Here is a 23,487-nt window from a genome sequence, read left to right as displayed (position 1 = left end):
AATTTGGACATTGGATCTCATATATGATAAGTGGACCAAGAAAATCCATCCTTGCACAACAGAACGATGGAAATTTGGACATTGGATCTCATATATGATAAGTGGACCAAGAAAATCCATCATCTCACAACAGGACGATAGAAATTTGGACATTGGATCTCATAAGAAAATGACATCTCCCCATTTCAAGCTATATAAAGACCATCTAAGCCCAATGTTTGCATCAATTACCAGTTCAAACTCGATTTAAAGTTCTTTTCTTGAACTATTCTGTCATTTTAGAACCACAACTGAAATTTGAAAATGGCTGCTTCAACAATGGCTCTCTCATCTTCATCATTAGTTGGGCAGGCAGTGAAACTAGCTCCCTACACCCCTGAGCTTGGAGTCGGAAGAATCACCATGAGGAAAACAGCCACCAAGCCTGTTTCCTCTGGAAGCCCATGGTACGGCCCAGATCGTGTCAAGTACTTGGGCCCATTCTCTGGTGAGCCCCCCTCCTACTTGACTGGTGAGTTCCCAGGTGACTACGGTTGGGACACTGCAGGGCTCTCTGCTGACCCAGAGACCTTTGCTAGGAATCGTGAGCTTGAAGTCATCCATGCTAGGTGGGCCATGCTTGGAGCTTTGGGATGTGTCTTCCCTGAGCTGTTAGCCCGTAATGGTGTCAAATTTGGTGAGGCTGTGTGGTTCAAGGCTGGATCCCAAATCTTTAGTGAGGGTGGGCTTGACTACTTGGGCAACCCAAGCCTGATTCATGCACAAAGCATTCTTGCCATCTGGGCTTGCCAAGTGATCTTGATGGGTGCTGTGGAGGGTTACCGTATTGCTGGTGGACCTCTTGGAGAGGTGACCGACCCACTTTATCCCGGGGGAAGCTTTGACCCACTGGGCTTAGCTGATGACCCAGAGGCTTTTGCTGAGTTGAAGGTGAAGGAGATTAAGAATGGAAGATTGGCCATGTTCTCGATGTTTGGATTCTTTGTTCAAGCCATTGTGACCGGAAAGGGCCCATTGGAAAACCTCACAGATCACCTTGCTGACCCAGTGAACAACAATGCTTGGGCCTACGCCACAAACTTTGTTCCCGGGAAGTGAACAAAACATGTACTACATTATCATTACTGAGAGCAAAGAAAACGCACCAGAGTTAATGAGAATGATTTATGATTTGCAGAAGGGTCTAGTAGGACATGTATCGAAATCTGTTTCTGCCGAAAATATGAATTATATGAATGAATTTACCTTCTATTACCTCGGGTTGAATGAGACCTTCCAACATTTGCAATTTTTACCCTCTTACTGTTTACTGTCTAGCCCTTGCTAAGTGATCAGACAATTAAATTTGAAACACGGAACAGTTATCAGTTCGCCTTTCAAATCACATACAAGATTTACCCATCTATTTTGATTCTTTTGAATCTCAGCTTGTACAGTTCTAATTCTTCAAATGATCAATGAGAATACATCCTAAATGCATCATAATCTCCAGTAGCGTACTTTGAGTTGTACAATGACAAATGCAGATCAGTCCTAAAGACATCTTAGAGACTGGTGCCAACTAGGCAAGTCAAACATGAGGAAACAAACAGCTTTGGACCTTGTTGAAATAAGCACAAGATGAGAACTGAATGCACAGGCAGAATATCAGCTGTGTATTTCCAATCAGTTATTGGGAATATGGATGATTTAAAGAACTCCACTATCCACATGACAAAGTAATTTTCAATCTTCTTGATTATTCTTTCATGCCCAAGTCTCAAGTCCGTCACCTCTTATCCTCTGAAATGTCAAAAAACAAACACTACCACTTACTGCAGAGAATCCCAAAAAATGGCTAATAATCTGCTGCAAGTTTTCTCTATCTCCCCAAAGGAGCGCCAAGCCATTATTAGTTTTAGTGTTAATAGAGGTCCATCTTATGCTGGTTCATACAGGCCCAAAACGTGCCCATCAATACACCTCATTGCAGCAACCTGCGCACAAGCAAATCATATCAGACAATCATTGGTTCTAAGCCTATTGAAATATAAGGCATTATATATTAAACGATCATCACCTTTCCATGGATCTCATGTTTTACAGGACCATCTAGCTCAGCTCCTAATGACATTAATTTAGTCACTGTGGTGTTGATGTCAGTAACCGTAAATGATAGCAGCGAGGAGTATCCCTTCTGCAAGCCATGGTCACTGTGAAAGTAAATTAGCATCTTAAAAACCAGATAACGTGGCTAACCCCACAGAAATAAAAGGTAGGACTATTTACCCAAAATTTTAGCCCAAAAGAAGTAAATGTCATCGTTTGATACCAATTACCAAAAATAATAAAACTGATGCCTAATTCTGCTTGCATGTAGAATTAGAATTAATACAATAGCTTCCATGTCAAATAAATAATCCTAGAATACAGACTTTTTTGCATATCTCAAGCCATGTCACAACGGGAAAAACAATTTCATCTCCCCAGGCATCATTCAAACAAAGCTAGCGAGCAAACAGAAAATTCATCCAGACAACCAAGGCCAGAATCGATGGCATTTGAATGGGTATGAAGCTCATCCTTCTGGCGTGGTTGAATAAATCAATTGCATTATCAACCCTATTGACAAGCATCGTTAAGGGGCAAAAATGAAGACAGAAATGATCAACCGGATCATGATCATCTACTACTATCTTAGAGAAAATATTCAGCACGAACTTTATTCAATATACTTCCTATTAAAAGTATAAACAAGGCTCTTTTCCTTGGCCAGAAAACGCAGCTAAGATGAAGCATGAATCCTAAATTAGTGGTGACAGCCAAAATTCCTCTAAAGGGGGGAAGCTCTGCTGTCTTATCAATTCAATTTTTCTGAGTTTTCCCGCAATACCATTTTTGCATTTCCAAATGAGAAATGAACAAAGATCAAACACCAGATTAAGCATTAACATGTGGGCATATGAATCCCCATTGATCAGTGAAATATTTCGTGTCAATTCTTGTAAAATGAGGTTCGCAACATTAAATTCTTTCTAATTAGGGAAGCATTATCTAGTAAACGAAATCTGGGCACCCTTCAATTTATTAGAGAATAAAACAAGCAACAAACTTTCACCAAACTAGTGGCATTTATCAGCTGCTCACCTCACAAATTTCTCTTCATTCTTTTGGCATTATAATCTTACACCGAATATAATAAAGTTTATCTATAGGATGAACTACGATTTTCTCTTGGCAGTCTATAAATCAACATTAAATCAAACAGGTAGAACGCATCAGATAAGGAAACAGGCGAGTGAGGCGATTAAAGATACATACTTGGGAGAATGCAAGAGGGCAAGCTTGAGGGAACCGGAGCGAAGTTCAGCCCAACGAAGAGTGCAGACGTCGACAGTGAAGTCCAAGCCTTCCGCGTAGAATCTAGCAGCTTTGGGAACGTCCTTGTGAAGTTGTAAAATCCACCTAAACGACGCCGCCATAAAGGAGTCTGCCGACGCCTTCGATTTCACCTGCCGGAGGATGACAGTCAACAGCGGCTAATCACCGGCGAACCCCTCACACACTCCTAAGGCGTTCAGGCGAACTAATCTCTCACAAACATTTGTTGTTTTCTGTTGGTCTGAAATCATTCATTCACTAATATTTGGAACCGAAAATTGGGAATTTTCCTCGAGCCAAATTCAGGGTTATTTCTATTAAGCACCACTCTTTTAAATCCACGCTAAAAAAGTGTTTGGGCAGTCTAAAAATTACTTTTCAAAAGTTTTTTTTTTAAATTGAGATAAATTTTTTTATATATTTATTTCGTATATTGTAAAAATATTCTTAAAATTATGATTTTGATTTTATTTAAATATCTTCATATATTTCGTAAGTACAATGAATACATGAGATTGATTGGAGGATAGGAGAAAAAGTTCTAAAATTAGGTCAAAAGATCAGTCATTTATACAATACAAGTTTATAAATTTATCGGTCAATTTTCAATATTTTTCATTGAAATAATATAAATTGAAAATTTCAATCATATGTACTGTTATTTATTACTCATATGCTATAAATTTTAAAGTAAACCAGTACTTGTAATTATTGTAAGTTGTAACAATAGAAGAAGAAAAAATGGGTTTCAGAATTTTTTTCCTCAATGTTATGTAAGACACGTATGATTGGAGAGCAAAAATTACTGAGAACCCATAAATAAATTCTCATTATAATCATTGTGTTATTGTTGGTCAAAAAAACGGGTGGGAAAACGAAATGCAACCGCCACCGTCTCTGCATTCGAATTTCTTCTCTTCTCTGAGACAGGTGCGTCAATCTTTGAAATTTCAGTATTCCCTTCTTCTACTTACCTGAGTTCTAATTCCTAATCCATCAATCATCAGGTCGAGAAGAGACTGAAACTCGAACATCCGCCGCCGCTTCCGGCTCCGGCTCCGACAAAGTCGCAAACACAAGACGGCAACTACTCTTCGCTAGGGTCACTAAGCTCTCCTATGTTCCTCCACCTCGATCAACCCATCGCTAGTTCTTCTAGCGACCCATGTGGTAGCGAACCGCCTCGAGCTTTCCTATCTATTTCCCCGGATTTCCCATTACCCGACCAACAACACCCACCTCACTCAAGCCCTTCAGATCGCCGCAGACCTGAAATTGAAGCTGAGGATGATGAAATTGACGAGATCGAACAGTTAATGCGGTTATTGGGGTTACCGGAAGAGGGGGATGAGGAAGAAGGTGGTAATGATTGTAATTCCTGTCACTGTGAGGGTGGGTTTTACTCAAAGATTGCGGGAATGAAGGGGCCAAAGTGTAAGAAGGAGATGAAGAGGCTAGATGGGTGGATTAAGTACTTTCGAGAGGAGAAGAAAGAGCCTTTGAGGTTGGCACATTTGCTTCTGGGCAAACGTGTTTTTCTTTCTGAAGGTGGTGATGATGATGATCATGGTTTTGGAGGCTTGGAGTTTCCTTCAACTGTACAGGAATTTCTTCACACAGACCCACCTGATTGAGGCAATCACCCTCTCTCATTTACTCGATTGAATTAATGAGCCCTGTTAAACTTGTTCTATGTTTTGTGTCAATTTGCTTATTTGAGTCTGATTAGCGATCGAATTGTTGGAAGTGCCCTGGGTGATCCTTAGGCTCCCCATTTTTACATCTGCCACAACTCAATTTACAAATGTATATGATCTTGATCTGTGATTTTTCTGAACTTGATTTGTATATTGTCAATTTGTCATCGTTGCGTTGAACTTTTTGTAGTTTTGTGCTTAGTTCATTAAGAATTGGTCTGATTGATAAAAATCGAATGCCATTTCTGAAGAAGAGAAAAAGAAAATTATTTAAATTGACAGCTGTGGGATTTGAACCCACGCCCTTTCGGACCAGAGCCTAAATCTGGCGCCTTAGACCACTCGGCCAAACTGTCAGATGAAGCAGGCAGTCGATTGTCAAATTCATATTCATATGAAAAAGAGCTCCGCTTATTTCTTATAATTTCATTTAAATTTTATAATTGTGAATCTGCAATTAATTACCTACCATTTATGAAAATTTCAGTGTGTTTGCTATTGTTTCAATTTTCTAAGTGTTGGTTTAACTTTTCAATGGATATAACGATATATATATTTTAATATTTAAAAAAATAAATGAAATTAACTTTTCTCTGTTTTTTCTTTTGGCACATTATGGACCCTTATAGACCACCCTCTCCCAATTTGTTTTCTTCAATTTCTTTTTATATTGAAAATCCAGTTAACCATTATCATATGAATAAAGAAAGAAGAAGACATTAACACAATAGTCAAGAAAAACCATATATATGTGCAGGACTTCCTTTAAAACTGAAGCCAATGAGAAATAGCAACCCATCACAGCAAATAATCAGTAACCATAATGACCAAGTTTTCTGACTATTTTGAGTGAACGGAGGAATGATCATTACTTAAAAAATAATCAGCCATGGGAATAAAAAAAATGGCTGCAAAAAATTATGCATAATTACGAAATTAGGGGAGGAGAAATAAAAAATCAAGCGCTACTCCTATTAGAAAGAAGAAACTTTAATTTTTTTTTTGTAGGTATAAGTATTGATGCACTATCAAACACTAAATATAGGCACCTTTCTTAATGGGGATTCAAACATTAGTTCATCATGTTATGAAGAACTAGTATCTTCTGCTGGATCCAACGCCTGTTGATAAAGAAACTTCAAATTTAAAACTTGAATAGTATGTTTAGCGAGCCACAAGCTCTCTTCGGTTCCATTATCTTGCAACAATAACCACAAAAAACATAATAGAGGGGACAAATTGAACTACATATATAAACATGGGCAAAAAAGAAGGAAAAAAATAATAATAATAAGAAGATTGGGTTTAGCGAAAAGGATTAGTCTTTTACAATATGATGAATTAAGGCTCGAATCTTCATTGGGAGAGATATCTAAATTTAGTATATGACAGTACCTCAAATAAGAGATACCTATAGGGGGGGGGAGCAAATAAGAGGGGGTGACAATGAAGCCCTGAAAAAAATGATTGTGGTATGTTTTAAAATTGATCATGTGCGTATTTCTTCGAAGTTCCACATCTCAAGCCTTAATCCATTTCGGTTCATCTTCTACTCAAATTAGAGTGTACGAGGAGTACTTCTGAGGATTAAATTTGACAGATTTGGATAATCTTAAATAAAACGTAACTTTTAATGCTATTTATAACGTAACGTTCATCAAATCAAGATACATTTGAACTATATGCATGTATGGAAGCTTTGAACTTCTTCACAATGCGTTTTAACTTCCTTTCCACGCTGTTTTCCAATTGATTTCAAACATAAATGACTCAATAAATTCCAACAAATTTATTCCTTTTTTCTCTCGTCAGAATTAATAATTTTCGTGTATATATACACACACACGCACGCATACCTTGACCTTTCGATCAGCATCACACACTGAAGTAAAGTAACAGCTCAATCTATTTGTTCAGTGAAGAGAAAAAAGAACCGCTTGGTTTCTGCACTCTTGAACTTCTCAAGCAATCAAATCATCACAGACACCATGGATAGATCAAGTGGCTCACTTCATCTTCTCTTTCTTTTACTTCTTATCGTCTCTTTCAGCTATGGTAAGTATACAGTTAATGGGTGGCTTTAGATTACTGTCCCATAGAAAGTTTATTTGTAATTGCTTTTGGTTTCAGAATCTTCTGTTTTTCGTTCAGACTAATCCTGGATATTATCTTCCAAAACTTAATCCGGAACCGGACTGGTTCTCTAGCTTTTTAGGTAGAATCTAGTATAAACCATTTGTGAAATCCGAATAAGTTAACACTCGTATAATTAGAAATCAGATCAAATCTTGTAGTGTGGCCTTGTGTTTTGACGACTAGGAAATTCTTATTTCACAAACACATACAGATCCTGTCATTATTGACCATGAATTTACTTATATATTGTGCAGGAGGAAACTTGAAGGTGGCGAAAGGACTGGTAAGAAAAACTGAAGCTTGTTTTGAATATTAATTAAAAAGAGTCATTGAAACATGAAACATAATGCTTGTAGCAAGTCTTGTAGATTTGTGATGTTGATGGATGAATGTTATTGCAGGAATATGAGAAGACGTGGTGCGTGGCGAAGCCTTCAGCGAGCGAAGCAGAACTGAAATCAAACATAGAATACGCATGCAACCAGTTGGGAGACTGCAAGAGGATAGAAGAAGGAGGGCCATGTTATGAACCAAGCACAGTTCTGAACCATGCTTCTGCTGTTATGAATCAGTACTACGTCTTTGCGGGAAGGCATTCTTGGAACTGTGGATTCCGTGGCTCTGCTCTTCTTGTTGTCACTGATCCTAGTAAGATTCAGAGAACAAGACATTATTATACATGTTTGATTGAGGCGTTTTGGATTATGTTATTCAATTCGATATGTGATTTTTGGGTTTGATTTGATCTTTTGCAGGTTACGGAGACTGCAAATATGAGTAGTTGAGGACACTGATTGCGTTGGAGTCTCTTTTATATTATTGTTGCTATTTCATGTTGATTTCCCGTTAGTTTGTGATGCGATCTGGATTTGAAGTCGGAATAGTGATGTTTACGTTTTTTGTTAATTAGAATTGAAAATTTGAAACTATGGATTTTTATTTTATATATTGTCAGGCGATGTCATGCTTTAGGTTCGAAGCCAAAAAAATGATCGTCGAAGTGAAAAGGACAAAAGTTAAATAGGCTAAATGGGGCATTCCGAGAATTGAACTCGGGACCTCTCGCACCCTAAGCGAGAATCATACCACTAGACCAAATGCCCGATGCTGATCGGCTGCTTGAGACAACTAGTGGATATAAATTCAAGTGAGAAATCCGCTTACACCAAATTGATGATATACGTTAACATAAAAATTTAATGTAAGCAACTATTACAAGTATACATACATACTCCCCTATATATTAAATACAATTATGTATACTGACTTAAAATAATTGAATAGGTTTGATAAAATTCTGAATTAAACGGAACTAGTGAATGTGTCTATATTGTTATTTAAATTTAGCAATTTAAATCTATTTATTCGCTTTTCCATAACTTTAACATTTTATTATTATACATCGGAACGACAGAATCCAAATCCAACAGCAGAGATGACGTGGGAAAGCCTATAAGCAGCGAAGAGAAAGAACACAATTAATGCGTTTAAATACAATAATTAATGCATTTAAATGCAGCATTTAATGCATTAAAGGTTCATTGCATAATTGCGATTCATTCATGAATAAATGGCCCAGTTCTGAGTCACATAACTCAGACTACCGCAGAATAGAATTGCTTAGAAAACAAGAATCTGACTGATGATGAGTTCTCTTGCTCAATTGTGTACAATTGTTCTATCTCTGCTGTGTCTGTGCTCTCTCCTAGGTAAGTTAGATCAATTCTCATCAATATTTTTAAAGGGATTCTTATTTTAATTAATTTGAAATCTCTAATGCTTTTAAAAAAAAAAAACTGCAACCAATCCCTGATTTCAAAATGATGGTGCAGGAGTAATTTGCCTGCCAGTTAATGGAGAGGCAATGATGCCAAATAATGGAATTTCACCTGCGGTCGACCATGGGCCTATTGGGCCTCGAGGAAGCTGTTCCAGCCCAAACTCAAACGCCCAACAGGGCTCCTTTGCCCCCATTGCTGCTACTGCTGATCCAAGTATCTCTCTTCCTTCATTTCCTATTTTTCTGTTTATTTTTTGCATATTATCCACTCCCTTTTATTCAAAATACAAGCGTCAAATAATTGATGCGTTCAAAAAGTTGGTTAAAATTAGTTAAAGACAATAAATATGTAAAAAAATGTAACTTTTTTTGTTTTAAAAAAATCTTACTTGTGGAAATGCCAACTGGGAGAGAGAGACGAGAGATTGAATACAAAATGATATGAAAGAGACATATAATTAGATATAAAAATAAAAAAACTAAATAAGCAGACAAATTCAATTCAAATTAGAACTTGTGAAAAAAAAAGAAAGAAAACCAGACCACTTCAAAGATTATTTGAAACTTATGCTTTGAAGCAAAGAGAGTACTGTTCAACATTTTTACTGAAGATTTGCGCTAGTGGCATGTTTTCACAAATGGTGCCCCTAATTAAAAAAAAAAAAGCGTTTTTTCAACGAGGTTTTTACACGGGTTGTTGTGGGAACATTAACTGATAATATAATCCTACTCATGTTCTCTTGCTTATTTTGTTTGCAGGTGAAGCTCCAGTGCCAGTAAACGTAAGCAAAATAATTGCTTAACATATAAGCTAGCTAATACTATAAATGTACCCTCATAATTAATGAAGTTATATATCATATATTTTTATTTGTTCTTTATTTGGTTGTTTTAATTTGCAGAAAACATGGTGCGTAGCAAAGCCAGCAGCATATAAGAGTGTTTTGAAAGAAGTGGTGGGCAAGATTTGTTCAAGAATACCAGTAGATTGTAAGATTCTGGAGCCAGGGGGGCCATGTTACAGTCCCAACGATGTCTGGGAACAGGCCTCGGTCGCCATGAATTTGTTCTATCTTAAGTCCCCAGATCACAAGTGTGACTTCCAAAACGCTAGCATTCTTTCTCTTTCTGACCCAAGTACGTAATTTAGTTAACTTATATCTTCTATTACTTTCGGCTTTTAATATAAAAGCTAGTTATTAGGTTAAATTTGATGTTAAATATAAGACTTCAATTCACTCTGTCTCTCAAATTTAATCTTTTTTTTTAAAAAAAAATATTCCTATTGATCAATTGTAAGAAGTTGCATGCCACCTGGAGTAGTTCCAATCCACATCATTATAAAGAAGATTGTTTCGAAAAATCAATATACATTTATTATAAATAATTAATTTTCTTAACATTTTCAAATTAATTATCTAATCCTTATATTAAGAGTCGGATGTAGTATGTTCACACACTTTTGATAGATTTCAAAGAGATATATTTACTCTTTTACTATGAACATTTTATGTAATGTATATATGTGTGTACTTATTTAATGAAATGGGCCAAGAGCTAGAATTAACTAAAACTTATTCAAGTTTTATTGACAAAAAACTTACTGTATTGATTACCCACGTGATCAAACTGAGTTAGTTTCGTACAAATTTTTGACATTTTTAATTTCCCCTAAATTCTTTGTTTCTAATTTCATTTGTAAACGTTCTCTAATTTCAGGTTTTGGATCATGTAAGATGCCAGGGAAACAAGAGTGAAAATACAAAGATGTGGAAATGAAAGAATATTATATTTAGGAATGTGTGACCGAGGGGTTCGAACAATTATCTATTGTATTCATGGAAAACCATAATTAACCTAAAAAATAAAATTTATTAAGTTTGTGAAAAACTTGTGGATGTTTGCTTCTGCATGTCAATTTCTGATTAATTAATGCTTTTTTCTTATGCAAATGTCAAGCTGACGCTAAAGGAGGTCAGAAAGACCCGGCTCTTTTTTTTTGTTGTTGTAATTTTCCATCATAATTATTTTTTCAAATTGTTATTTAAAACTATTTTATTATGGTAAATCCTTTTTATTAAAGTGTTTCAGAAAGTAGTTGTTTTCCAAATAATTATGGTTGACTTTTTGTATGCAATTAAACACTAACAAATTAAAGCATGTTTGTTTCTTAATATTTTTAATATGATATTTTCGTATGGTTTGCAGAGGAGCCCTACTTTTTTTGATCAGTACTTGCAATTTCTTTTCCATGGATACATCCCGCTATTTGTACTTTAACTTTTTTTGTACCCACCTTTTTAGTTAATTCAAGAGGTCTTTCCATTGCTTTACAAAAAGAAATTCTATTTTTTAATTGGCCGGTGATAAATTTTGCAAGAATATTAGGATATTCACAAAAGCTTGCAGTTCTCATAATAGTCATGTTGAGTAAAAATATTATCTTAAAAAGACTAAAATGTAAGTATATTTTATCAGCATTTATTTGGAAAGTCACAGTAGATTAAGTTTGATGAATCACTATTTTTTTGTTAAATAATGAGTACCATGGTCCTAATTGTTGAGAAAAGAGATTTATATCGTTTCAATGGTTCATATAAAAAGTTTTCGACTAATGATTTTTAAGTTAAAAAAAAAATTTTTAAATAATTTTTTAAAGAATAAAAGTAAAAAAATATAGTTTAATTTGAACCATCTAAAGTGCAGTGTGGTGATCAATTTCTGATACTCATCAGGGTCACTACTTTTGGCACCGAAACTCATTTCTTTTTACCCCGGATCTTTACTTTTTACGGCGGGTGTTATGAGAACATTAACTGATGATATAATCCTCCTCTTATGTATATTCTCTGCTTATTGTGTGTGCAGGTGAAGCTCCAATACGAGTAAACGTAAGCAAAAGAATTGCTTAACACATAAGTTAATATAATACTATATACGTAGCCTTATTAATTAATGAAGCTATCATATGTATATATTTAATATAATACTCAGGTGATGAAGCTCCAATACGAGTAAACGTAAGCAATATAATTGCGGAACATATAAGCTAATACTGTATATGTAACCTTATCATTAATGAAGCTATCATATATCTTTGTTTTTTTTTAATAGTTTTTTTTTTCTTTTTGTTGTTTTAATTTGCAGAAAATATGGTGCGTAGCAAAGGCAGGCCAGCAGCATATAAGAGTGCTTTGAAATAAGTGATGAGCAGGATTTGTTCAAGAATGCCAGTAGCTTGTAAGGTTCTAGATCCCGGGGGGGGGGGGTTTCATGTTACAATCCCAACATTGTCTGGAGCCAGGCCTCCGTCGCCATGAATTTGTTCTACGTAAAGTCCTCAGATTACAAGTGTGACTTCTAACACGCTAGCATGCTTGTTGCCTAACCCTAGTATGTAATTTAATGTTCACAAGTGATTTTAACTAATTCGTCAGTATCAAAAAATATTAGTTGACTCATCAAATTTGTTTGAAATTAAATTTTTCTTCTTAACTTTACTCATATTAAATGAGGTTGTGTAGGAGACGAAAAAAATATAAGAAGTTAGATTTAAGCATTAATTGTAGGGATAAATTGATAAATAATCATTGAATACTCTCCAAATGACTTGTATTTCGGACTAAGTCATTGTTTTAGAAATGATTTATATTTTCAACCGGAAGGAACATATCTTTCCTTATTTTTGGCCTTTAATATAAGAGCGAATTATGGTATTAAATTTAGTCTTAAATATAAGATCCAAATAGGAAAAAATCCCTATTGATCAAGTCATTGTTTCTAATTTCAGTTGTAAACCTCATTTAATTTCAGGTTTTGGATCGTGTAAGATGCCCGGGAAACAAGAATAATGAAAATAAAAAGATGATATGAAAATGGAAGAGTATTATATTAAGGAAGTTAGGAATGCGTGACTGAGGGATTCGAACAAATTACCTATTGTGTTCATGGATAAACATAATTAAGCTTACGAATAAAATTTAGTTAAGTTTGTGATGAAGAACTTCTTGACATTTGCTTCTGCATTGCATCAATTTCTTAATTGATGCTTTTATTTATTATCTAACCGTTTTTTTATCCAAGCTGACGCAGAACAAAGCATGAATTAGAGTTTACGTACATGCGTTTAATTGCGTATTCGTCAATTAATTAAGTATTTAAGTTTGAGGACTTTAATTGCGTATATCAATTTTGTGTAAAAATAGAAGCTTTAATGTTGGCAAAAAAAAAAAGAGGGCTTTAAGATGTGCATAAGCCACCGGGGGAAAAAAAAAATTAAAGAGAGCAGAGAGTCAGGAGGTTCGAATTGCAACTGCAAATAAGAAAAAGAAATGTGGCTACCCAAGAATTTTTAATACTATCTGCAACATAATGTTAATCAAATCTGGATATTTGAATGTACTTGTCCCTTGCAATTTTGCGACTTGGTGGACGGTGAAACGGACCTTTATGTCTTCTCTTTCCAACGTACTTGTTCCTTAAGATTGCTATATGTATGTATGTATGTACGTACGTATGAATAAAGCTTTGATATAAGAGAAAAAGAATAAAGCTTTGGAACTTTTTCGCACAAGACTGACCTTTATGTCTCATTCTTTGGTGTTATTACCTGGATATAGGCAATAAAATAATATAGTAAATTAATATAGTACTCCATTTGGTTTAAAATATAAGATAAACTTTATTAGAGGGATTTATTTTTTTTAATAGAATAATATTTCAGTCTTATTTAAGTATTTAATGAGTTTTTTTTTTCAATTTTACCTCTAAGCACTTGTTAGGAGTTCCTTGTAATCAATAGGAATAGTCTGAAGAAAAAAATTATAAAATTAAGAGACAAAATGGATTGAAATTTTAAAATTAACTTAGAATATATTCTTGTAGAAAAATCCGCCTATCAATTTTGCAGTAAGGAATTCTTTTGGCTGGTTGCTGGATTGTTTTGTGAGGAAATGCAAGGCAACGTCAATTCTTTTGGTGAAAGCAAGTAATGGTAATGGAAGATTGTTTATAATAAACTGAAAATTTTGTTTATTGAATAATCAAGAAGTTGTGCCTGCACCAATGAGGTTGTGACATGACTTCTAGTTGAAAACGGGACGTCTTCATTAAAAATATCTTTTTCCCCGTTGGGGGGGGGGGGGAGGAGAACAAATGGGGTTAGGGGGAACGTCACGAAAATATTAAACACATGCATGATGCATTGTGAGTGGGAAGAGCATTAAAATGAATTAAAGGGAAAGAGTAATGTTGACAGCCCTGAAGATAATGAGTTAATGACTAATGAGTGAGCTCAAAATTGGAGGAAGCTAAGCCAAGTGCCCACTATTAAAAAAGAAAATACAGTATATAAAGTATATAATAGAAGACAAGCCGTGTAATGACGGTTTGTTTGCTTTTCTTTTCTCATTTTTAGTGATATTTAAAATTTTATTTCTAAATTTGACTCATTAAGAATATGATCTGACAGCTCCAATGGTTTCTTTTTCTTTCTATACGTCCCAAAAAAAAAAAGGAACAAACCAAATTGGCAAATACGCTCAAATCGGCCACCTGCCTCTTTCTCAGTTTGCTGCTATATAAGCGCTCGATTAGAATCGCACGGAGAGAAGCAAAGTGAGGCATGGCTAGATTAGTGCTAGATGTCCTTGGGGTTATGGTTCCGGTGGTCGTCAGCCACGGTAAGTCATCACTGATCATTAATCTGACATTAGTTCATGATTGTGAATTTAAGGTTTTGGTGGGTGGGTTCGGATCATCTCAGATAAAATTTGTTTGTTGTTCTGGTTTTGACTATTCTCTAGAGATAAAGATATGGTCAAGGCAATTCCTTATTTCATAAACACAGATCCTTTTGCATCTGTATCCTTCTACTATATACACTGACCATGAATAATTTACTTATATATGGTGCAGGAGGAGGGTCAAGGAGGGCCGAAGGACTGGTAAGAATAAAGCAAAACTTGGTTTTGAATTAAAAATAGTGATGTATAACGCTTATATATAGAGCATCCTTGTGAGTTGAGATCGTGCTCTTATCATGAATATTACTATCTCTGGTCCTTAATATAAGACATTATTTGACTTTTATTTTTATCCTAAATATAAGACCTCAATTCATTTTATAACACATATTTATTTATTTTTTCTTAAGATAGTCCTTCTAATAATAATAGTTTTAACTAATAAATTGATTAGCAAGGATATTTTAGAAAAGACAATACATATTTATTATAAATAATTAACTTAACGTATTTTCTTAATCTACTCAAATTAGTCAACTATTTGTTATATTTAGGACCCGAGGCAGTATATTGCAGGAATTCCAGGCCAACACGTGGTGCATTGCCAAGCCGTCGGCCACTGAAGTCGAGCTTAATTCTAACATAGAATATGCCTGCAACAATTCGCGGGATTGCAAATTTATAGAAGCAGGTGGGAGTTGTTACGAACCCATACCAGTTCTGAGCCACGCGCCGCCGTCATGAATCAGTATCACGCCTGTGTCAGGAGGAACTATTAGAATTGTAACTTCCGGCGGATCTAGTCTCATCATCGTCGCTGAATTTGCAACTCTGCAAATTGTTGCAGGCATATTCTATGTTAAAATTAATGAATGTCAGGATTTGAATAAGAATGTGTATGCCTTACAATTAGAATTTATTTAGTTGTTTATCTTTTAATATTTCATAATAATAAACAAGCTCAAATTACACTAGAATTCTGCGAGGAAACACCACTCCAGCAACATATATCTTCATTTACAATATCAATTAATTCGCTCGGCGGGCCCCTTCTCTTGTTTTTTACCCCTTCGTTTGCCCCTTCTTTTTCTGCCTCACACGCGTATTCGAGTTCAATGTCACTCACTACTACAAAAATGAGAATGATTGACAATTATTTTTTTAAATAATAATTAACTGTCAAATGTACTTATGTCATATATGGTTAGAAAAAACACTTTGACGGTTATTAACCATCGTATATTAGTTAGTATGCTTGATGGTTTTAACTGAAAAAATTGTCAAATATTTAGTAGTATATAATAGGCTGCTTGTATAGCTAATGTTTGACGGTTTAAAATAGGTTTTGTTTTGGAAATCCATAGATCCGATTGTAAGCATAAGTATTTTTAAATTATATGAAAATATGTGTTTTGAAAACAATGCAACAATTATATTACTATCTCCGGTCCTAATTATAAGAGCTAGTTGACTAATTTTAGAAGATTAAATAAGTAATTAGTTAAGTTAGTTATTTATAATAAATATATGTTGCCTTTCCTAAAATATCCTTGCTAATCAAGTATATTAACTATAACTATTATTATTAGAATGACTATATTGGAAAAAAATACGTAAATACGAGAAAAAAAGTGGATTGAGGTCTTATATTTAGGATCAAAATAAAAATTAAATAAGGTTCTATATTAAAGGCCGGAGGTAGTAACAAAGAATAGAAAATCCTATCATCACAACAGGATTAAAAAAAAAAAAAACCAAAAGAAACTCAGGCAAACGATAAGAATTGATACTTTAAGGAAATCTGTACGCATTTTTTTTTAATAAACAAGGGACTTAACTAATTTTCTTAACATTTACGAATTCCTTATTTACTTCTTACATTTAGAATTAGAGGAGTATATAAAAAAATTTTTAGGGTTGTCCAACGTTGTCGAATAACACTAATTCGTTTTAATACAACGTTGCAGGGGTTGGGTTCCTGCAATTACAGAGCGGGTGAGCATACAAAACTAGCGTGCTAATTAATTAAGTCAAATATGAATGTTAAAACTATTGAATCTGATATGAGAATAAAAACTTTGGATAATTTATTATATCTTTTGCATTCAATCTTTTGTTTTTGGTATGCTCGGAAAATTGAAGAAAAAAATGTTGATGATTTCACTTTCCAAACGACTGACCTCTGAAGTCACATCTAAGCCAATTTAGGACCTATTTTGAATGGTTTATAAACAACATTTTAATCGTGATTTATAAAATATGAAATAAGTATATAAGAGGAGTTTTATTTTCACTTATATGAAACACACTCATGAGTGCTTATAATTGCCAAACAAATGAGCCCTTAATTGTTTGTTCTGGTTTGTCCAACTTGCTGCAATTTACTAATTAACCCTTGGTTATTTTGCTATTTTGAAATTTCTCGCAGGAGATAGCCGTGACCCACTAAAGGAATTGGCAAATTCAAAACACTAGTTTTGGCCCACATAGGAGTCGTCAGCCATATTATATTTTGTGACCGGGGAATTTGCTCACTCATATATAAATAAATATATATATTATTTTAACAAACATAGCATCTAAATTTAAAATAAAAAATATTGTTTCGGTGGTCGCCATTCAAGTAAACAATGCAAATTCATGATTTAAAAAGTTAAAAAACTTTGTAGATGGATTATGAAAATTAAGAAAGAAAAAAGATTCGGACCGTGTATAAATCTCATCTCAGCACGGAGCATGATTGTAACAAGTACAAAATTTGGACTCTTCATAATCATACATGACATGATATATTTAGTTAGATTAATTAATTAGTTAAAGATTATTGCAACAAGAGAAAGTAATTGATCAAAGTTGAATGAATATTGCTTTAGAAATTGGAACACAAATCTCATCAAATAGATTATATAAATGGTAAGTTTTGACTAACTTTTTTTTTGGAGGCTTTATGAATATAGAGAATATGTTGCGTGGCAAAACCAGGGGCAGATGAAGCAATGCTGAGAGGAAACATAAATGTTGTGTGCAAAAGACTGGATTGCTCAGATATTAAGCAGGGCAACGCATGCTTCAACCCAAATACACTGTGGAACCATGCCTCTTTTGCCATGAACCTCGACTTCCACACTTTGGGTCAATCTCAAGACTGTGACTTCAGAAACTCTGGCCTCCTTGTTCTCACTGATCCCATTACGTGCCATCCTTTCTCTCTTTCCCTCTCTCTCTTTTGTCATAACTTGTATTTGAAAATATATATCAGCTAAATAATAAGATGTTTAATCTTTGTTGTGGTGAATCAAATGGCAGGTTATGGAATGTGCAGTCACAGGTGATCTGATCGAAGAGCTTTGTGAGGGGTCAATATAATGATGACTGGTTTTGTTTTGACTTGTTATGAGAAAATGTAATGGGAAAAGAACTAGCGTCAGAATGTTAATAAATTATTAAAGCAGCAGCTCAATTTGATCTGTACGCGTTTTCTTCTGGTTCCATACAAATGTTTGCTGCTTAATAACAGCATTTTGGAAATACAAGTAAAGATCGAAGACGAGGTTGAAGAATACTACAGAGCAGTACTGGAAAGCAGACGCACCAAACGAGTCCCACATCGAGCCGAGAAGATTCCACTTATAGAAGAAAAACTGTAAAAAGGGTAGCGTGTTGATTTTGAGGATCCCGCAGCCGTGAGGTGAGCTCAGAGCGAACTATTCTTTCGCCTTTTACTAAAGAATACCGTGTGCTCTCCTCACTTAACGGCATACGTTAATTTTTTCAAAGGGCTTCTCTTTTGTTGAGAAGCTCTCCGCAACAGTTCGAGAACCAACATTATTTACCAATTTGCCCCGAATTTTTTCGGCCCAATCTATGTGTGTGTATATATATATATATTAGTATAATATTATGCAATATAAAATCTCTCGCAAGCTCATATTAGTTTATACTGATTATGCATTAAAATTAGTATTACAAAATGATATAAAACAGACTATCTCCGGTTTTAATTATAAGATCTTGTTTGTAGCCTACAAATAAAATACAAATGAGATCTTGTAGTACCATACATATCTATCACATCATGTAAATTAATCTGAACTTAAAAAAATATCGCTCCTTTTGAAATTATTTTCAAACTATGAGGTCTTGAAATTATTCATGGATATCTGATAAACAATTATTTTTGTTAACCAAATTAAATGCGTGTTTTTCAAGAAGAAAAAAGAACTAAAGCACCTCATAATGCCACAATTAACAAAGAAACTCATATCAGAAGCAAAGAAAAAAAAAATCTGAACCATTATGTACAAAAAATGGTTATAGAATTCGTCAAAGTGGTTTAAGAAGTGAAAAGTAGATTAAACGACAGATGATTAACGGGTAGCTTTCCAGAATTAAATATCATATATCGTCTAAATTAGCATTTTAATGATGATTTAGATAAGAGAACTCCTCATATTTTCTCACAAAATAAAAAAACATATGCAGTTTTCTTTCTGAATTTCATTATTCTTTATTCAGGCTCATCGAATAAACTCACTTTATGTTCATTTTATGAACTGAGAAGGTGGCTTTTTGTGATCATATTTACCAACTTCATGAAGATGATCAAGATCAAAGGAGGAAAAGTTATGACATGGTTAGAATCAGAGTCACATAATTCCTGTGTTTTTCTTTTTGCAAAAATGAAATTCAGTTTTGTGACTATGACTGCAATTGATTTTATGTTAATATTCTTTGCCAAAAAAATTTTATGTCAATATTAACAAGCTAATTTTCTTATTGTTATCCGACATAATTTATAAAACAAGCAACCATAAAAATTTATATTATAGTAGTCTATTAATTATCGCAGGTTTTCTCCCGTGCACAAAATTGCTTGATTTGTTCACCGAAAAAAATCGTTTGTTTTGACAACATATACTCCAAAAAATTAAAGACAAGTCCACTGTTGTCTTTATATTATATTGAAAAATCGTTTATATTCGAAAAATAGGTGATAAAGGAGGAACCTTTTGCTGGCAAATTAATCGACGATGTTTGAAGTATTTCGTCAATAATGATTATATTTAAACCAAAATTTAAAGCTATTAAATGAAAACTTTAAAAAATTTCTATACCATGATCTCCATGACTATATGCGTGGCATATTATTAGGAGAAACAGGACACAAGTAATACATAGAAATAAGATCATAACTGGTGGGTATAACAACTAATTAATTTGTATTCCATTTATTTATGAATGTCCGAATTCTAAATTTAGCTTTTATAATTAATATGCATCTTATTACATATTTTGAGGTAAGCCAATCAAACAAGAATAGCATCAATTTTTAGGAAATGTCATGGTTGTTTCTTGTTTCATGCTTTTTTTTAATCAGACCGATTAATGAGATGGTTCGAATTATTAATAGAAAGAGTGGTACTGAACGAGTCATGTAGCCAAATAAGGTAACTAAGCACTTGCCATAAAATCAAAGTTATGATAAATTTTGTTAATTTACGACATAATGTTTATAAGACACAAATAATTGAATCACATAAATAAAATAAATATTTTAGATAGGTTGTTGGACAGTTGGAGTCTCTTATAAATAAAAACAAATGATATATATTCTTCCAAAATTTCTCAAATAAAAATGAACCGGAGGAGTGTCATGCAAAACTAAAATCATTTAAGAATATTTATCTACTATTTGCTAGTTTGAAGTTAATATGAAATCATTTATTTAATTTATTTATCATCAAATGAAGTAATACTCCATCCGATCCTAAATATAAGACCCTTTTTTGTAATGTAATTTACACTGTAAAAGAAGTCTTATATTTAGGATCGGAAGAGTAATATTCTTTACATACATGAATAAGGAACAAAGTTATCACAATCTCTCAAATGGTTCGTAATTTGGTTGTGGCCATATCAATTCTAAACTCCTATATAAATGCAGCATCCCTCCTCTGTAGATCTCCATCTTCATCTCATCAATACACAAGTCTTAGTTATATCAGACGCTACTCAAAATCTTAAAGCCATGTCTACGCCATCTTTCTCCAGCTTCTTCATTCACATGTTCCTCTCCCTGCTTCTCTTTCTTTCTATCAATTCAGGTTCCTTATTACTGCCGTTAATAATTATTCATTCCTCTTTATTTCTCAACACTCAACTTAATTAATTTCTACTTCATTATCTGTCTTTCTTCCAATAGCGTCTGATTATACACATGAACTTATTATTTGCAGGGGGCATCAAGGGAACAGTACATGCTAAGGTAATTAAACAAATGAGCTTGAAATTTGTAATTAGGGTTGTAAGTTAATAATGTTTAGGATTTGAAGTGTTTGGTTGTGTACAGATGATGAGTTGGTGTGTGGCTAAGCCATCTTCAACTCAAGAACAACTGCAAGCAGATTTGGATTACGCTTGTTCCCAACCACATGTGAACTGCAGCAATCTTGGTCCTTGCTCTTATCCAGATTCAAGAGCCCATCGTGCCTCTTTCGCTATGAATCTCTACTTTCAAACCCATGCCTGGCAACCTCAAGCCTGTGACTTCAAACACACTGCTCTTATTGCCTCCTCTGATCCCAGTACTATTCATTATTATTATTATTATTATTATTATTATTATTATTATTATTATTATACCTTCCTTACTTTTCAACTCAAAATTATAATTGATGATCCATGCCTTTGACTTGAATTAATTCATGTTTCTTTTCTTATTTTTGCAGGCTACTCTGAAAACTGCACTTATCTTGGTGGCAAGTAGTGTTATATATATCATGGAAGCCTCTCCTAATGTTACTCTATTAAATATAACAACATGCATTTATTTAATTACTTTTAGCATTATTGTACAATCTTCTTTGTTAAAAACAATGAATTGGTCTTCTATTTGAATCATCAATGAGACAAGCGAGTCTCATATATATAAGATCATTTAAGTCTTCAGAAAGAGAACATTATAACTGATAATCCTGCTCTTATTGTGTTTATTATTGCAGGTCAAGCTCAAATGCCAGCTGCAAAAGTAAGCAAAAGGGTTATTTCTTAGCATATCTAAGTTAATACTACTACGAAATATAATTAACAATTTAATTATAATGGAGCTATATATCATGCACATATTTTGCAGAAAACATGGTGTGTGGCAAAGCCAGCAACAGATGAGAGTGTTTTGAGAGACATCATCAATAAGATTTGTTCGAGAATAGATTGTGGGATTATAAAGCCACATGGTCGTTGTTACATTGCCGACAGTGTTTGGAACCAGGCTTCTGTTGCCATAAATTTGTTCTACGTCAAATCCCACAACTGTGACATCCAAAACGCTGGCCTTCTTGTTGTTGTTGACCCAAGTACGTAATTTCATTAACTTATACTACCTTCGATCCTAAATATAAGAGTTAGTTGACTAATTTGAGTAGATTAAAGAAATAAGTTAAATTATTTATTTGTTATAAATAAGTATTATATTTTCTAAAATATCTTTCCTAATAAAATGTATTGGCTAAAACTATTATTATTATTATTAGTAGTAGTAGTAGAAGGACTAACTTGAAAATAAATAAATAAATATGAGAGACAAAATGGATTGGGGTTTATATTTAAAACTAAAATAAAAGTCAATTGATATCTTATACTACCTCTGGTCCTTAATATAAGACCCTGTTTGACTTTTAGTTTGGTCCTAATTATAAGACCCCAATCCATTTTGTCTCTCATATTTATACATTTTTTTTCCATGATAGTTCTTCTAATAGTGATAATTCTAGCCAATACACTTAATTAGTAAGGATATTTTAGGAATGACAACACTTATTTATTATAAATAACTAACTTAACTTACTTCCTTAATCTCCTCAAATTAGTCAACTAGGTCTTATAATTAGGACCGGAGGTAGTATTAAATATGGGAGATAATATTTCATAAACGAACATGTTATATACATATTCATGCAATCGGTCAGAAGATTAATTAACTAATAGTTTGAAGTTTTATTGACAAAACTTGCAAGTACACCTTATACTGATCAGAATTTAGTCGTTTCATGTAAATTTTCAACATGTTTGATTTATTTTTCCCTCAATTCCTTTTGTTTTCTAATTTCATTTGTGTATCTTATTTAATTTCAGGTGTTGGATCATGTAAGATGCCAGGGAAGCAATGAAAAATACTACAAAGAATATAATCAGGGATGTGTCAGTGAGGATTCGAGCAATTATCTATTGTATTAATGGAAAAAAATAATTAAGCTTAAGAATAAAATTTCTAAAGTTTGTGAAGAACTTGTGGATTTGCTTCTGCATGTATATTTCTGATTAATTAATGTTTTTTTTATTATGCAACGGTTTTTTCAAGCTGACCGAAGTGAGGTCACGTAGACTCGGCTTCAATACCATAAACAAGTTTTAAAATAAAAAACAAGGAAAATTAATCTATAAACACCCCTATAATTTCACCAAATTTAATTATGAGTGATGACAGTTAATTGTTAACCATAAAAAATTTTGCATTCACTAATTATTAATTGTGTATAAACCTATTTGGTATTTGGTTTTTGAATTCATTTGAGGTTTCACTATCAAATTGAAAATATAATCAAATCACTGTATAATTTGATTATTATGGTACTATATGTTTTCGGCAGTGTTTAAGAGCTTGACACGTTGGGCCCACGTCAGAATTGGAACGAACATAAGAGTGACACTTTTTTCCCACTCAGTTGTTTTTCTTGGGATAAGTTAACTCTGGATAGCTACCACCAATTTA

General features: G+C 33.7%; 3 protein-coding genes, 2 non-coding genes and 1 pseudogene across 5 annotated transcripts; 3 read left to right on the top strand and 3 right to left on the bottom strand.

The window, feature by feature from the left end:
* The first annotated feature begins 147 nt into the window (after positions 1-147).
* LOC114719334 (chlorophyll a-b binding protein of LHCII type 1-like) lies at positions 148-1,251 on the top strand. Its single transcript, XM_028904817.1, has one exon. It carries the CDS (start codon positions 304-306, stop codon positions 1,096-1,098), a length of 795 nt encoding a protein of 264 aa, XP_028760650.1. The 5' UTR covers positions 148-303; the 3' UTR covers positions 1,099-1,251.
* Positions 1,252-1,368: 117 nt separating this feature from the next.
* Positions 1,369-3,570, bottom strand: LOC114719339 (uncharacterized). The gene is made up of 3 exons (XM_028904820.1): positions 3,301-3,570; positions 2,060-2,192; positions 1,369-1,976 (listed from the first exon to the last, which is right to left on the bottom strand). The coding sequence occupies exons 1-3, from the start codon at positions 3,459-3,461 to the stop codon at positions 1,920-1,922; spliced, it is 351 nt and encodes a 116-aa protein (XP_028760653.1). The 5' UTR covers positions 3,462-3,570; the 3' UTR covers positions 1,369-1,919.
* A 647-nt stretch (positions 3,571-4,217) lies between these two features.
* LOC114719337 (uncharacterized) lies at positions 4,218-5,197 on the top strand. The gene is made up of 2 exons (XM_028904819.1): positions 4,218-4,290; positions 4,368-5,197. The coding sequence occupies exons 1-2, from the start codon at positions 4,240-4,242 to the stop codon at positions 4,992-4,994; spliced, it is 678 nt and encodes a 225-aa protein (XP_028760652.1). The 5' UTR covers positions 4,218-4,239; the 3' UTR covers positions 4,995-5,197.
* Positions 5,198-5,333: 136 nt separating this feature from the next.
* TRNAL-UAG (transfer RNA leucine (anticodon UAG)) lies at positions 5,334-5,413 on the bottom strand. Its single transcript has one exon. It is a non-coding gene; the product is annotated as a tRNA-Leu (tRNA).
* Positions 5,414-8,224: 2,811 nt separating this feature from the next.
* TRNAP-AGG (transfer RNA proline (anticodon AGG)) lies at positions 8,225-8,296 on the bottom strand. The gene has a single exon. It is a non-coding gene; the product is annotated as a tRNA-Pro (tRNA).
* A 10,100-nt stretch (positions 8,297-18,396) lies between these two features.
* On the top strand, positions 18,397-18,516 carry LOC114719362 (uncharacterized; annotated as a pseudogene).
* The last annotated feature ends 4,971 nt before the right edge of the window (positions 18,517-23,487 follow it).

The sequence above is a fragment of the Neltuma alba genome, unplaced genomic scaffold, assembly GCF_004799145.2.
Source record: "Neltuma alba isolate B1F8T4 unplaced genomic scaffold, ASM479914v2 tig00011913_pilon, whole genome shotgun sequence".
Classification (NCBI taxonomy): Eukaryota; Viridiplantae; Streptophyta; class Magnoliopsida; order Fabales; family Fabaceae; genus Neltuma; species Neltuma alba.
This window is presented reverse-complemented; position numbering and strand designations above follow the sequence as displayed.

What these genes read in the sequence shown, in the direction of transcription:
- LOC114719334 (XM_028904817.1), top strand. Translation starts at nt 304, where the DNA reads ATGGCTGCTTCAACAATGGCTCTCTCATCTTCATCATTAGTTGGGCAG.
- LOC114719339 (XM_028904820.1), bottom strand. Translation starts at nt 3,461, where the DNA reads ATGGCGGCGTCGTTTAGGTGGATTTTACAACTTCACAAGGACGTTCCC. An exon ending in GCCCTCTTGCATTCTCCCAA is followed by an intron (nt 2,193 to 3,300) that starts GTATGTATCTTT and finishes TTACTTTCACAG; the next exon opens with TGACCATGGCTTGCAGAAGG. An exon ending in AACATGAGATCCATGGAAAG is followed by an intron (nt 1,977 to 2,059) that starts GTGATGATCGTT and finishes GCTTGTGCGCAG; the next exon opens with GTTGCTGCAATGAGGTGTAT.
- LOC114719337 (XM_028904819.1), top strand. Translation starts at nt 4,240, where the DNA reads ATGCAACCGCCACCGTCTCTGCATTCGAATTTCTTCTCTTCTCTGAGA. An exon ending in TCTTCTCTTCTCTGAGACAG is followed by an intron (nt 4,291 to 4,367) that starts GTGCGTCAATCT and finishes ATCAATCATCAG; the next exon opens with GTCGAGAAGAGACTGAAACT.